The sequence below is a fragment of the Jaculus jaculus genome, chromosome 4 (genome assembly GCF_020740685.1).
Source record: "Jaculus jaculus isolate mJacJac1 chromosome 4, mJacJac1.mat.Y.cur, whole genome shotgun sequence".
NCBI lineage: Eukaryota > Metazoa > Chordata > Mammalia > Rodentia > Dipodidae > Jaculus > Jaculus jaculus.
In genome coordinates, this window is record NC_059105.1 from 156,890,269 (window position 1) to 156,905,866 (window position 15,598).

The following is a 15,598-nucleotide window of genomic DNA, read 5'->3' on the forward strand; positions in this document are numbered from 1 at the left end:
ACCATCATGAAAACAAATGATCATAAATGTTGGCGGGGATGTGGAAAAAAAGGAACCCTTCTGCACTGCTGGTGGGAATGCAATCTGGTCCAGCCATTGTGGAAAACAGTGTGGAGGTTCCTAAAGCAGCTAGAGATTGATCTACCATATGACCCAGCTATAGCACTCCTAGGCATATATCCAAAGGACTCATCTCATTTCCTTAGAAGTACATGCTCAACCATGTTTATTGCTGCTCAATTTATAATAGCTGGGAAATGGAACCAGCCTAGATGTCCCTCAACAGATGAGTGGATAATGAAGATGTGGTACATTTATACAATGGAGTTCTACTCAGCGGTAAAGAAAAATGAAGTTATGAAATTTGCAGAAAAATGGATGGACCTGGAAAGTATTATACTAAGTCAGGTAACCCAGGCCCAGAAAGCCAAGCGCCACATGTTCTCCCTCATATGGGGATCCTAGCTACAGATGACTGGGCTTCTGTGTGAGAATGAAAATACTTAGTAGCAGAGGCCAGTAAGTTGAAAAGGAGACATAAAGGGTGGAGAAAGGAAGGGAGGAGGATACTTAATAGGTTGATATTGTATATATGTAATTACAATGGTTGTAATGGGGAGGTAATACGATTGAGAATGGAATTTCAAACGGGAAAGTGTGGGGGTGGGGAGGGAGGGAATTACCATGGGATATATTTTATAATCATGGAAAATGTTAATAAAAATTAAAAAAAAAAAAAAAAAAAAAAAAAAAAAAAAGATGTCACTTCTTGCTCAGAAGATAACCTGAGAATCAGGACACCGCCTGCTCCAATGTATGGGCAATTGGTGTGGCTAATCGGCCGTGAGCTTTGGGTAGGGTTTGAGTGATCTTTTCTGACATCAGAGGGGCTGGCCTAGACTAGGTGAGCGTGCCAACCTCTCTCTGATAAGTCTCTGTGCGCCAGGCAGCCTCCCCCACGTGACTCCCAGGAGCCTCTTCCTGTCCCCCACCAGGCAGGCCAGGCTCTGCATCATGAGGCGTCCCTTCTCCTTCCCTTGTCACCAGATCCCTCTCCTGCCAGAAGTTCCCCAAGCCTTCCCTGACTGCTAGATCATTGGGGTTCTGTCCACTTTACTTGAGGTTACGGATGGGGGAGCTCTGCCACATAGAAAGCTTATCCACAGAAGCACTAAATAACTTGGGGCTGGGAAAGGATTAGTCCTTGGGCCTCAGTGAATACTTTAGTATTGACTCCGCCAGTCTTCTTGAGACCCAACATGGGATGATAACGCATTTGGAGGGTCGCAATCACACCGGACTTGGAGTGGCAGCGTGGGTGGGGGGGCCTGGCTGGGCTGCTCCCAGTCCCCACCAGTGTGGCTTGTTAATCCTTCTCCCAAGGAAGAGTCCCCGAGGCAGTAAGAGAAAATGAGGGAGCATCTAGAACAAACAGGGGATACTGTTTCTTTAGGACCCACCTTGAGCCAGGGACATGCTGGAAGTGGCTCCAACCTCACCCTGTGCCTTTAAAATTCTCCCTTCACCTCTCAGGAGAGGTGTCATGGAGCAAGGCCCAGCCAGTGAGGCACAGTCTAGTCCTTAATCAAAGTGGACCCCTAGCTTCTGGGATCGGGACACTGAGCCATAACTGACAGCGCTGATACGCGGCACCTGCCAAGATCATCCCAAGTGCATGTGTTAGACGTTGATAACCCCAAATCTGTCCAATAGATATTTCTTTCTTTCTTTTTTTTAAAAATATTTTTGTTTATCTCATTTATTTATTTGAGAGCGACCCACAGACGGAGAAAGAGGCAGATAGATAGAGAATGGGCCCGCCGGGGCCTCCAGCCACTGTAAACGAAGTCCAGATGCCTGCGCCACCTTGTGCATCTGGCTTCACATGGGTACTGGAGAATCGAACGCCAGTCATTAGGTTTTGCAAGCACCTTAACCACTGAGCCATCCCTCCAGCCTTGCCAATCGATATGTCTTGGTGAATTGCACCACCACGCAATGCACATTAGGGATTTTAAAAAGATCTTCCTCTACGAAAGGTGCTAAACTTTACTCACATGGATGTTCACCCGGTTGTGTGTTCATTTTTTTTTTAAAGTTTTTTAGGGGCTGGAGAGATGGCTTAATGGTTAAGCCGTTTCCCTGCAAAGCCAAAGGACCTCACTTTGATTCCCCAGGACACACGTAAGCCAGATGCACAAGGTGGCACATGTGCCTGGAGTTCATTTGCAGAGGCTGGAGGCCCTGGCGTACCCATTCTCTCTCTCTCTCTCTCTCTCCCTCTGTCTGTCTGCCTCTTTCTCTCTCACTCTCTCAAATAAACAAATAAAATAACTTTTCAGCTCAGTGCGGTGGCTCACACCTCTAATCCCAGCACTTGTGAAACTGAAGCAAGATGGTTGCCACAAATTTAAGGCCAGCCTGGGTACACAGTGAGTTCTAAGCCAAAGTCCCAACCCCCCCCCCAAAAAAAACTTAGTTTTTACTTTTCCCGAACCTACACATAGTTTTAAAAATTTATTTATTTTTATTGACAACTTCCATAATTCCATAATTGTAAAGAATATCCCATAGTAATGCCCTCCTTCCCCCCACTTTCCCCTTTGGAACTCCATTCTTCATCATATCTCCTCTCCCTCTCAATCAGTATCTTTTTTATTTTGATGTCATCATCTTTTCCTCCTATTATGATGGTCTTGTGTAGGTAGTGTCAGGCGCTGTGAGGTCATGGATATCCAGGCCATTTTGTGTCTGGAGGAGCACGTTGTAAGGAGTCCTACCCTTCCTTTGGCTCTTACATTCTTTCCGCCACCTCTTACGCAATGAACCCCGAGCCTTGGAAGGCATACACGTATTTTAAAGATGAAGTAGATTTTATAAGGTTCTAGTAAAAACTTTGACTACTCACCGTCATAACTTGCTGCTTCCCAGAATCAACCACTTTCAACTTGTTTGGTTGATCCTTTATAATTTTTTCCATATCTCTAAATAACTTTCTTTTCTTGCTATTTTATTTTGGTTTTGAGCAATACGCATTTATTTCTCCCTAAGAAACTTTGTCATTACAAGCTCTACCAGTCTGAAAATGACACATTCTGTTTCTGTTCTTTTGAGTCAATTTGAGATTTTTTTTTAAAGTAAATTTTCATCCAACCCATTTACCCTCCTGTACCACAAAATTCTGGCCCTGCCCTGCACTTTCTGCTTAGCAGCATTTGTTCTGTCTTCCTTTGATAATCCCACTGGTGAAAACATATTTTTCATAAATTGAATGTTTCTTTAGATTTTTGAGGACAGTTACCATTTTCTTTGTATGTTGTATCTTGCATCTGATATCTTTCATCTAGGATTATTCTACTTGAATTCAGTCCTCTGATTTCCTTTAGAGGGTAGGTTGATATGTTCGGTTTTGACTGAAAAGGATATTACTTGAAGCCAGGTGTGGTGATCACTCCTTTTTTTTTTTTTTTTTTTTTTTTTTTTGGTTTTTCGAGGTAGGGTCTCACTCTGGCTCAGGCTGACCTGGAATTCACTATGTAGTCTCAGGGTGGCCTCGAACTCTCGGAGATCCTCCTACCTCTGCCTCCCGAGTGCTGGGATTAAAGGCGTGCGCCACCACGCCCGGCAATCACTCCTTTAATCCCAGTGCCAGGGAGGCAGAGGTAGGAGGGTTACTGTGAGTTTGAGGCCAGCCTGAGACTACATAGTAAATTCCAGGTCAGCCTGGGCTAGAGTGAGACCCTACCTCACAGCAGGCGGGGGGCGCGGGAGGAGGGGGATATTACTTGATTATCTCAAGATATTTTTGAAAGACAGTTTTTTTTTTTTTTAAAGTAAAAATTCTAGTCTTGTCACATTCAAAATGTTTATGCCCTGTCTTTTGGCTTTTGGCCTTTATTGTTGCTGGTAGCAGGTTCACCTCTTTGTATATATAATTGCCATGTTTTTTCTTTGGCTTCTTTTAAGACTTCTGTGGCTTTCTGCAGGTTAAATATGATTGAAAAAAAAATATATATATATAGGGCTGGAGAGATGGCTTAGCAGTTAAGCGCTTGCCTGTGAAGCCTAAGGACCCTGGTTCAAGACTCGATTCCCCAGGACCCACGTTAGCCAAATGCACAAGGCATACTCGTCTGGAGTTTGTTTGCAGTGGCTGGAGGCCCTGGCATGCCCATTCTTTCCCTCTCTCTTTCTCTCTCTCTCTCTCTCTCTCTCTCTATCTGCCTCTTTCTCTGTCTGTTGCTCTCAAATAAATAAATAAAAATAAACAAAAATTATTAAACATGTATATATTGGTTTGGTTTCTTGAGGTAGGATCTCACTTTAGCCCCAGCTGACCTGGAATTCACTATGTAGTCTCAGGGTGGCCTCAAACTCACGGCGTTCCACCTACCTCTGCCTCCCAAGTACTGGGATTAAAGGCATGCACCACCAAGCCCAGCTATATTTATTTTTTATTTAGCTCCTTAGAAGTTTAAGAAGTGATTTTCATTGGGAACATACTGTAAATTGATCATATTACCATTAGCTTATCCTCTTTTTAAAAATTTTTTAAAGTTTTATTTATTTATTTATTGGAAAGGGAAAAAGGGAGCTAAAGAGGCGGATAGAATGGGCACATCCTTCAGCTACTTAACAACTGAACTCCAGATGTATGCGCCACCTTGTGCATATGGTTTATGTTGGTCCTGGGGAATCAAACCTGGGTCCTTCAGCTTTTCAGGCAAGTGTCTTAACCGCTAAGCCATCTTTCTGGCCCATGTTATCCTCTTTTGTACTCTCTGCTGGCCTCATTCCATTGAGTTGCCCCTTAGAATTTTGTTAGAATTCTTTAGTTTGAAGATTTATGTCTTTTCATCAGTTCTGGAAAATTCCCTGCCATTATATTTTAGAATATTAACACTTTGCCTTTCCTTTCCTTCTCCTTCTAGAACTCCAGTTAGACATGCGTCACTTCTCTTGCCTTTCTGTGGCTCTTAACCTTTAATATAGACTGTATTTTAAAATTTTTAACATATTTTATTGGCATACATTAATTATATGTATTAATAGGCCTCGTGATGACATTTTCATACTTTTTTTTTTTTTGAGGTAGGGTCTCACTCTAGCCCAGGCTGATGTGGAATTCACTATATAGTCTCAGGGTGGCCTCGAACTCACGGCAATCCTCCTACCTCTGCCTCCCGAGTGCTGGGATTAAAGGCATGCGCCACCATGCCTGGCTTCCTACATTTTTAAACGTATTCACCCCTCATTACCCCATCTTGATCCTTCCCACTTCTACTTCCCCTTCCTCTTCTCAGCTCTTCTCCCTTCTTCTTTCACGTCCTGAATGAGTTTCATTAGGGTTGCTTCCAGGACAGAGACGGAAGGACCAGCATTACCCCTCTACAGACAGCTTAGTTTCTATTGTCTTACACCCAGGGTATGGTCCAGGCTCTGATGTTCATAGAGTCCTTTAGACTCCCTCCTTGAGAGTTTGTGGCCATCAGAATGAGAAGTTCAAGGTCACGAATGTTGGATAAGTGCCAGCTTCTGACTGCTCACCTTTCTCTATTCTTAGTCCTGGTCCATTTTTGGACCCAGAGGATTTGACTCTTATGTCCCAACTCACCAGTGCATTGGGAAATATATATATATATATTTTACAATTTCTTTATTCAGCATCATCGTGGATAGAAGCAGGATTATTGAGGGCACTGCGGAGGACTGTTAGCAGCCCTGTGATTTTATTTATAGTGTGTATTATTTTGTTCCATATCTTTCATCTGTCCTCAGGAAAAAGCAGGGTTCACAGCCACATTCTGTGTGTGTGATGGAGGAACTTTTTGAGCTGATTAGTCTGGGATTTCCATTTTCCCCATCCCTCCCCCACATAGAGTCTGCCCTAGCCTAGGCCGACTTGGAATTCACTATGTAAGTCTCAGGATGGCCTCGAACTCATGGCGGTCCTCCTACCTCTGCCTCCCTAGTACTGGGATTAAAGACATGCACCGCCATGCCCCCCCCCCCGGCTTTCCATTCTTGAAGAAGGGGACCCCACTGCTTCCTCCAAGGCCAGGCATACCCCCAGTGGCTGGGTCTCTCACTTGTCCAAAGGCTCTAATAGAACCGTGTTCATTATCTTCCCTTTGCTTATGGCTCTCTAGCCTTGGGACATCATTCAATTCCCAGGTTTGTTCTGCCTCTCACAATCACATCTTTCTGATTTTGTTAGGGAATAATTTTTCTCACTGTGGCCAGTTAACCAAAAGCATAGAGGAAGTGTCCTTTAAGCCCTTTCATCTCTTTGGGGCGACCAGGTGCCTCTGCAGCCAGACAGGAGTAACAATGCGTGCTTACCCTACGGGTCATAAACTCGAGTCTCAAGTTCAAGGTAGAGACTTTGTGGTTGCTGGGAAACAGCCCTCCACATCTCACTTATAACTGAGAGTGGCCCTTGCCTGTCTGGGGCACGGCCCCAGAGGAGCCCAGATATCCAGGCAACTACCCTCCCCCTCCAGGAAGCCTCTGCTAATTATCACCTCCAGGAAACAGAATAGGAGCATAAAAACAGTCATTCTCAAAGGACTAGAGGAGGAAATGATTCCCTTAAGGAAAGTTCCTCAGATTATTTTATGGAAGTTTATACAATCACCACCCAACCCACCCCCAAATAAGAAAGCCACTGCCTCTGGTACCAGTGAGCATGGCTTAAAGGGGTAAGCTACTAGCTAGCCACATGGTTAGTTGAGCTCCTGAAATATGGTCAGTAAAATACTGAACAGATTTTAAAGATTTAACACCAAAAATAAATTATATATACATATATATATATAATTATAAATATAAATTATAAATAAATTACATATATATAAAATTCATATCTTGCTATTGATATCAAGTACATTGTTGTAGTCAGCTTCACGTTGCTCGGGTGAACTTCCGAACCAGGCGCATAGTTTAGGGGAGGAAGAAATTTATTTCAAGTTTGCAGGTCCAGGGGAAAGCTCTATCAGTGGCTGAGGAAGCTGCCTCCATTAGATCCAAGCAGAGAGAAACATCCAAAAGCCAGCAAACGCCAAATGTTGCAGCAGGGAACTGCCGCACGCTAGAACGCAGAGGTCTCTGCATACTTTTGGGCCAGGAGTTCAGACCCGCCCCCAGGGACACCTTAGGGCTGGACTCCAGAGTCTGTCCCCCCCCCCCCCCCCCCCCCCCCGTGACACCTCCTCCAGCCAGGTGGCTGGAGATCCAGGTTACAAGCTTTCATAAAATAGCTAAGTCTATAGGAGGTATACATTTCAAACTGCCACATACATATTGAAATTATATTTTGGATATGCCAAATGAAATGAAATATTTCTTTTTATTTTACTTGTTTGAATTAAAAAAAAAAAAAACTGTAGCTACCAGAGTTACTTACGTAGACTGTGGGGTTTTTTTAAATTTTTTTTTCTTTTAATTTTTATTAACATTTTCCATGATTATAAAAAAAAAATCCATGGTAATTCCTTCCACTGTGGTTTTTTAAAATATTTTTTTAAATTTATTTAAGACAGAGAGAGAGAGAGGGAGGGAGAATGGGCGCACCAGGGCCTCTAGCCACTGCAAATGAATTCCAGACGCATGTGCCACCATGTGCATCTGGCTTATGTGGGACCTGGAGAAATTGAACTGGGGTCTTAGGCTTCGCAGGCATGCGCCTTAACTGCTAAGCCATCTCTCTAGCCCTGTGGTTTTTTTTGTTGCTGTTGTTGTTTGTTTGTTTGTTTGTTTTGCCCACTTTTGGACAGCACTAATCTGTAAGATAACTTGTTCTTTTTCACGTATGCATGTGTTATATTTAGCTCTGCCTGCCTGTGGTCTCTGCTATCAGATGGTTTGACATGTTTGCCTTGCTCATAAAGATAGAAGTGACTTCATTCACCTCCCACTGAGGTTTTTCCAGTGCCCACAGCCTCTAGTAGTGCTAAATATAAAAAGCAGTATTCCCAAATGGAGAAAATGAAAATGGTGATTTCAAAGAGTCATTCCATCAGCAGGAACCTCAAGTGGTCTGTTCATAACAATGAAATTGTTTCTTTTTTTTTCTTTCTTTTTTCCTTGGAGGTTTACTTTTCAGAAGTCAGTGAGTTCTCACTGGTGTATTTTCTCATTGTTTCAGCTGCTCTAAGGAACCATTGGCTGGGAAATAACAACAGCAAACCCCACATAGGAAACAGCACCTTGGATCCACATGGAGAGGACCACGCCACGGTGGGCTCCAGGAGGAGTGTGATGGCTCAGATGTCCAGAACGAACCACACTTCTTCACAAGTTCCAGACCACCTCACGCTCCCAACCGAAACGTCAGGTGCCGAGGGGAGGACTGCATCTTCAAGTAGAACAAATGTCACCCTTTGGTCTGCCAAGGATTCCCCTGAGATCAGAACAGCTGTGGCTTCTCAGGGTGCCACCTCATGTGAGTTTCGTGTGATGATGCCCTGTTCAGTTGCATATGTCCCATCTTGGAAAACAAAATTTCTGCCACACTCCCATCCAGGGCACCATCAAGGGATCGGGGTTGGGGGGGCGTAAGTCAGACCTGGAACTTAAGAAGTCCCCATCTGGGACATGCTGGTGAAGTCAGAGGGTGCAGATTTGCTGAGCATCCAGGCTGGTCCAGCGGTAGGCATCCAGGTTCCATCTCAGTCTGAACCCAAACCTCAACTCTCTGCTGCAAGGATCCTGCCACACCCTCTGATCCCAGCAGCTGGGAAATATGGCCCGGGCTGTTTGTGTTGGTGGGGCGCAAACGATTTTTCTTGCCACAATCTGCAACCGCCTGGTAGTTTCTTATGTTCAGCAGGAGACTTCAAAGAGGGTGCGACTTACTTCAGGAAGGGAAGACAAAGAAAGCTCGGTAGTTTGCTACCTACCTACACACCAGCACGGCTGTCTGTCAATCCTTACAGCAGACTAATAGGGTCACGTTATTGTCTTTAAGGATTTGAAAGCTGAAGCTCCGAGACTAACTAACCCAGTGCATGGAAGGCAAACAACAGGTTTCCAGCCTAGGATTTCAGTCCTAGGGTCTGTGTATGCGAATGGGGTGGGTATGGCAGCCCTACGGGAATGAGATGCCCAGTGTGAAGGAATATACAAAGAAGAGAAAGGTGCATGCGGCCTCTTATGGGACAGAGAGGCCAGTATCCATAGAGCAGTGGGTGGCACATTTGTGTGGTACAGAGGGACAGCTGTGGGGGACTTTCCTTGTCGTATCACGGGAAGAGTCACTGAAGGGTTTCGCACAATGGAATGATACCGTTGAAGCAAATTTGGGAAGGAGTAATCTGACCAGCTTTTTTTTTTTTTTAAATCTAATATGGGGGTAGGAAGATAGAGGGGATCTAAGGTGAATTGGACCCCTTCCCCTACCGGCAGACAGACATCCAGACACCAGCTGTTGATCAGGTGATGAAGAACTGCTCAGTCAAGATTCTTAACAAAGCGAAGTTGATATAGACGGTGAGGACCTGAGGTGGCTGAAGCCAGATTGTTTTATACCCTGGCGATGGGTCTTACTGGTGGCAGATATTTCTGTAAGGGAAGTGTATGGAGGTATTTTGTGTTCCATCTATGAATGGTGACTTCGGAGCTCAGAAATCCCGCACGTGGTAACTGCCCAGTTTGGTTCTTCATCCAATACTGGGAGTTCTGTGTGTGTTGGATTACCATAAATGATAGGGCCAACTTTGTGGGGTGTGAGGGATGCATCCTTGTGATCCAGCACTGACCTCTGATTCCACATGGTCTGATGTGTGGCTTTAACCTGGCCCTTAACTGATAATTTTAAAAATATTTTTATTTATTTATTTACTTGACAGAGAAAGAAAGAGAGAATGGGCATGCCAGGGCCTCCAGCCACTGCAAATGAATCCCAGACACATGTGCCTCCTTGTGCATTTGGCTAACGTGGGTCCTGGGGAATCAAACCTGGGTCCTTTGGCTTTGCAGGAAAATGCCTTAACCGCTAAGCCATCCCTCCAACCCTTAACTGATCATTTTAACCCCCAGAGCAGACTGGTGAGGTCAGAAAAGTCTACCTTGATTTACAGTCTCTCTCTCAGGAGTTCATTTCTCACAGAAAGAATAATTCCTTCTACTTCTCATGCATATATATTTGATAGGGTCAGAGTTGGGCCTTTTAGAAATGATGAAGGCATTTGAAGTTAGTGGTGGGGTTTTAATTGTTTTATAAGTAAATTTATTTACTTATTTTAGAGAGAGAGAGATAATTGGCGTACTAGGGCCTTAGTCACTGCAGTTGAACTCCAGACGCTTGTGCCAACTAGTGGGCATGTGCGGCCACGCACTTGCCTCACCTTTGTGCATCTGGTTTTTGTGGGATCTGGAGAGTAGAACATGGTCCCTTAGGCTTCACAGGCGGGCACCTTAACTGCTAAGCCATCTCTCCAGGCCTAGAATTTTTTTTTATTTTATTTTTAAATTTTTATTGGCATTTTCCATGATTATAAAAAAATATCCCGTGGTAATTCCTTCCATCCCCTCCCCCGACACTTTCCCCTTTGAAATTCCATTCTCCATCATATTACCTCCCCATCACAATCATTGTACTTACATATATACAATATCAACCTATTAAGTACCCTCCTCCCTTCCTTTCTCTTCCCTTTATGTCTCCTTTTTAACTTACTGGCCTCTGCTACTAAGTATTTTCATTCTCACGCAGAAGCCCAATCATCTGTAGCTAGGATCCACATATGAGAGAGAACATGTGGCTCTTGGCTTTGTTGAAGTGGATGGTGGGGTTTTAATTGTTGAAATTGATGGTTTTTTTAATATATTATTTTTTTATTTTTGAGAGAGAGAGAAAGAGGCGGAGAAAGAGAGAGAGAATGGGCCCTCCATGGGCCCTCCAGGGTCTCTCAACTGCTGTGTATGAATTCCAGACACATGCACCCCTTTGTGCACATATGTGACATTGTGTGCTTGCAGCATTGTGTGTGTCTGGCTATGTGGGACCTGGAGATTCGAACATGCATTCTTAGGCTTTTCAGGCAAGCACCTTAACTGCTAAGCCATCTCTCTAGCCCAATGGTGGGTTTTAATTGTTCAAGTTTATGGTAGAGTTTTAATCATTGAGGTTGATGTTGGGGTTATAATTGTTGAAGTTTATGTTGGAGGGTTTTTTCTTTATTTATTTGACAGAGATAGAGAGGTAGATAGAGAGAATGGGTGTGCTTGGGCCTCCAGCCACTGCTAATGAACTCCAGATGCATGTGCCCTCTTGTGCATCTAGCTTATGTGGGTACTGGCAAATTGAACCTAGGTCCATAGGCTTCGTAGGCAAATGCCTTAGCCACTAAGTCAGCTCTCCAGCCCCCCTGGAGTTTTTTTATAATATATTTTTAAATATTTATTTATGAGAGAGAGGGAAAGGGAGAGAGAATTGGCATGCCGGGGCCTCTCGACTCTATAAATGAACTCCAGATGCATGTGCCACCTTGTGCATCTGGTTTACATGGGCTCTGGGGAATCAAACCTGGGTCCCTTGGCTTTTCAGGCAAGTGCCTTAACTGCTAAGCCATCTCTTCAGCCTGGTGGTGGAGCTTTAATTGTTGAAGTTGATGGTGGGAGTTTTAATTGCTGCCATATGCTTTCAACATCAGAAAGGCATCCCCAGTCCTCCAGTAGCTGGGGGGGGGTCAGAAGGGAAAATTGTCCCATTTCAAGCAGAGAGTAGAAAATCCCCAGGCATCCTGGAGAGGGGACTTTTAGAAGAAAGGACTGTGCATACCCAAGTGGCTGGCCCCTCAGTCTCCACCCAGTCCTCCCTTCCTGTGCTGGAGCCCAGGGAAGCCAACCACGTTCCCCAGGAGGAGAAATCCCCTGGGACCAGCGCGCTTGGTGCTGAGTTTCTACAGGGCCTCAGCTCGCTCTCCTTCTTCAGGCGATTCCTCATGCAAGCTCTCCTGTCCCAGCTTACTCCTCAGAAGTCGTTAACAATAGCCACAACTAGGGCTGGAGAGATGGCTTAGCGGTTAGGCGCTTGCCTGTGAAGCCTAAGGACCCCGGTTCGAGGCTCGGTTCCCCAGGTCCCACGTTAGCCAGATGCACAAGGGGGCGCACGCGTCTGGAGTTCGTTTGCAGAGGCTGGAAGCCCTGGCGCGCCCATTCTCTCTCTCTCTCCCTCTATCTGTCTTTCTCTCTGTGTCTGTCGCTCTCAAATAAATAAATAAATAAATAAATAAATAAATAAAAATAATAATAATAATAATAGCCACAACTAGATGTATCTAGCTAGCTGGTGAACGTGCTAAGGACAAAGACAAAAGGCAAAAGAGCCTTGAAAAGCCGTTGCTTTTTGGAGAATTTTAATACGTTAAGATAGTGTCGTTGATTGTAATCCCTTCTCTTTCATTCTCCCCCATATCCCCTCCTCACTTCTCTATCCTGTATGTCAAAATGTGGACAAGCACGGTATTGTGCAGACCTTGTGGATATAATGACAATCACCGTGAGGCCGTGCATGCGTTGGTCAGTTCACGATCAGAGTATATGGTGCTCCATAGTGCTCCTCCCCAGCCTGTGGCCCCTTCGCTCTTTCCATGCCCCCTCTTCTACAACATTCCCTGAGCCTTGGGACATGTGCTAGAGATGTCTCATCTATGGCACTTGGCTACCACTTCTCGTCACCTCGAGGAGTCTTAGGTCTCCCTGGTAGACATCGCCATTTGCAAAAAAGCCAAAAACTTCTGTAACCAAAAGTGGGAACTGCCCTATCTCTGGGTATAAACCCACTACGCGGGGGTGGGGGAGCAGTTTGATGGGCAGAATGTAACTGTCTAGCCAGCAGACAGTGGCAGCTTCTCTCATGTGACCCATGCCCTTCCAGACCACAGGCTTATTTTAGGTAGAAATGCAAGCTATGCAGTTTATCTCAATATTGAAGTTCATGTTCAAAATGTATTTTCTTAGCAGGGCGTGGTGGCGCACGCCTTTAATCCCAGCACTCGGGAGGCAGAGGTAGGAGGATCGCTATGAGTTTGAGGCCACCCTAAGACTACATAGTGAATTCCAGGTCAACCTGGGCTAGAGTGAGACCCTACCTTGGCCCCCCCCCAAAAAAATATATGTGTATACTTTAACATCAGTTGATCTGTTGGCTGTTCTAGACCTCCGATTCACGACCTTCTGCCTCCCCCTTTGCTTTTGCTTTTTCTTTTTCTTTTTTTTTTTTTTTGAGGTAGGGTCTCACTCTAGCCCAGGCTGACCTGGAATTCACTATGGAGTCTCAGGGTGGCCTTGAACTCACAGCGATCCTCCTCTGCCTCCCAAGCGCTAGGATTAAAGGCGTGCGCCACCACGTCCGGCTTCCCCTTTGCTTTTTCTGCTCCTCCCCCATGCATACTTACAAGGAAGACTCGTTCTTACCCACGAGGCCATGTACTGAGATACTTGAATGAAATGGTGAGCACCTTACTATTTGTTAGTAGTCAGAGTTTTATTTCTTTGGTCTTACCAAACAAACAAACAAATAAACAAAAACTTCCTTCAATGGTTAAGTAAATAAATAAAGTCTTAAGTTTTCTGGCATCATTTTGAAAAAAGTAACCTATATAACTCAGCGTTTGCAGGATAAGGCATCAGTCCCCGTGGCTGAGGGGAACGCTCCTTGCTCTGCCGTTTCACTTCTATGCATCGGTCTCAGCTCATTCCAATTCCACAGGCCTTTCTTCACATTCTAGCCATCTGTGCCCCTAGAACAAGTCGGTAAGAACCGGGAGCTCAAATCCGCCAAAGAATGCATTGTGTCACGAGCCCAGGAAATCTTGGAGCCGCTCCTCTTTTCTAAGTTTGCTGCTTGTGTTTTCGCTCTTGGCCACGAGCAGGCCAGGGAGCATCAGGTTTTGCCATTCCAAAATTCTTCTAAGTCAAAAATTTTTTAAAGTATTTTGCAAGATTAGGACTTTGGATCTATGTCAGGAAAGCTCAGACTGAACGCAGAGGCCCTCTCCGAGACGCCTGTTGAAAGCAGCCAGCTCCTCTTCCGTCCACTTTGTACAGTTTCCTGCTGACAGGGAATGGGTCTGATTTCTGATTCATGTTTTTAGGAGATGGCTTTTTTTCTAAAATTAAGTAGAAACTTTGTATGGACATATGATGTGTTGGTACCATTTCCCTCCTCCTTGTCCCCGTTTCCCCCAAGAGCCTTCCTCAGTGAGACTGCTAGTGTTCACCATGGGGTTGTGAGTTATGAGTTGTGACAGCAGCAGTCATGGGGTGAGGGGGGTGTCAATGCCTCCCACCCTGCGTCCCTTACCATCTTTGCACCCCCTCTTGTGTAAAATGCCCTGAGACTTGGTGAGCGTGTTTTAAGTTGACTTTAGTGTTGAGCTCTCAGCGGCTTCCGCATTTCTGCTTTGGTCCGTTTTCTTTTCCATATTTAAAAAAAAAAAATTTTTGTTTATTATTATTTATTTATTTGAGAGCGACAGAGAGAATGAGAGAGAGAGAATGGGCACGCCAGGGCCTCCAGCCACTGCAAACGAAATCCAGATGCGTGCGCCCCTTGTGCATCTGGCTGACGTGGGTCCTGGGGAATCGAGCCTCGAACCGGGGTCCTTAGGCTTCACAGGCAAGCGCTTAACCGCGAAGCCATCTCTCCAGCCCTTTGGTACGTTTTGAGTGTCCTTAATGTCTATCGCTGTCGCTCTGGTGCAGGTTGTCAGGCTCGTCCTGGAAGCGGCACTCTTGCTCATCTTGTCAGTTCCTCTGTGGCTTCACCTGGGCCCTGGCTGACACGCGAAGGGCCACTTAGCTCCTGATAGATAGTCGGCTATCTTTTCTTGTCATGTTGATACGTTTCTGCCGTCCTCGGTTCTTGCTGCCTTCTGATTTCACCTCTGGAGCTCTAGCGTGGTGAAGAGTCTGCCATCACGACCACGAGTCCTGAGATGGCTTTTTAGAGATTATTCTTAAACTCTGGTTGCGGGCTGGAGAGATGGCTTAGCTGTTAAGCACTTGCCCGTGGAACCTAAGGATCCCGGTTCGAGGCTCAATTTCCCCAGGACCCACATCAGCCAGATGCACAAGTGGGCACACGCATCTGGAGTTCATTTGCCCTGGCGTGCCCATTTTCTCTCTTTCTCTGTCTGTAGCTCTAAATTAAATAAATAAAATAAACAAAAAAAATTAAACTGGTTGCATTGGATAAAAGCTCTGGGCCCGTGCAGCTGCAGAGTTCCGCAGCCAGCGATTGACAAGAAACTTTGCCAAATAGTGGAAAGGAGGAAGGGTTTTCTAGGGAGTTCCACTTTAATTCTGGTCAGGGTCGTTTAATATTTATACTGTAAATTTAACTCGCTGGTCTATTTGAGCCCGTGTTTCTAACTTGATTGGACTCGACTTGCTCTTCATTTGTATTTTCAACGCTAAAAAATGTCCTCGTAGTTTCTGAGCATTTATCCTTTACATTTCATTATTATTATTATTACTATTTACTTATTTGAGACAGAGAGAGCATATGGCTTACGTGGGTCCTGGGGAATCAAGCCTGGGTCCTTTGGCTTTGTAGGCAAGTGCCTTAACCACTAAGCCATCTCTCCAGCTT

The 15,598-nt window shown here is 45.0% G+C and overlaps 1 protein-coding gene across 1 annotated transcript in view; it reads left to right on the forward strand.

Annotated features, from left to right (window-relative positions):
* The window catches only part of Heg1 (heart development protein with EGF like domains 1), a 109,234-nt gene that overhangs the window by 27,740 nt on the left and 65,896 nt on the right, over positions 1-15,598 (forward strand). Inside the window, exon 2 of the mRNA XM_045146905.1 lies at positions 8,147-8,443. Within this exon, the coding sequence (XP_045002840.1) occupies positions 8,260-8,443 (184 nt within the window). The 5' untranslated portion in view covers positions 8,147-8,259. The remainder of the gene's footprint in view (positions 1-8,146; positions 8,444-15,598) is intronic.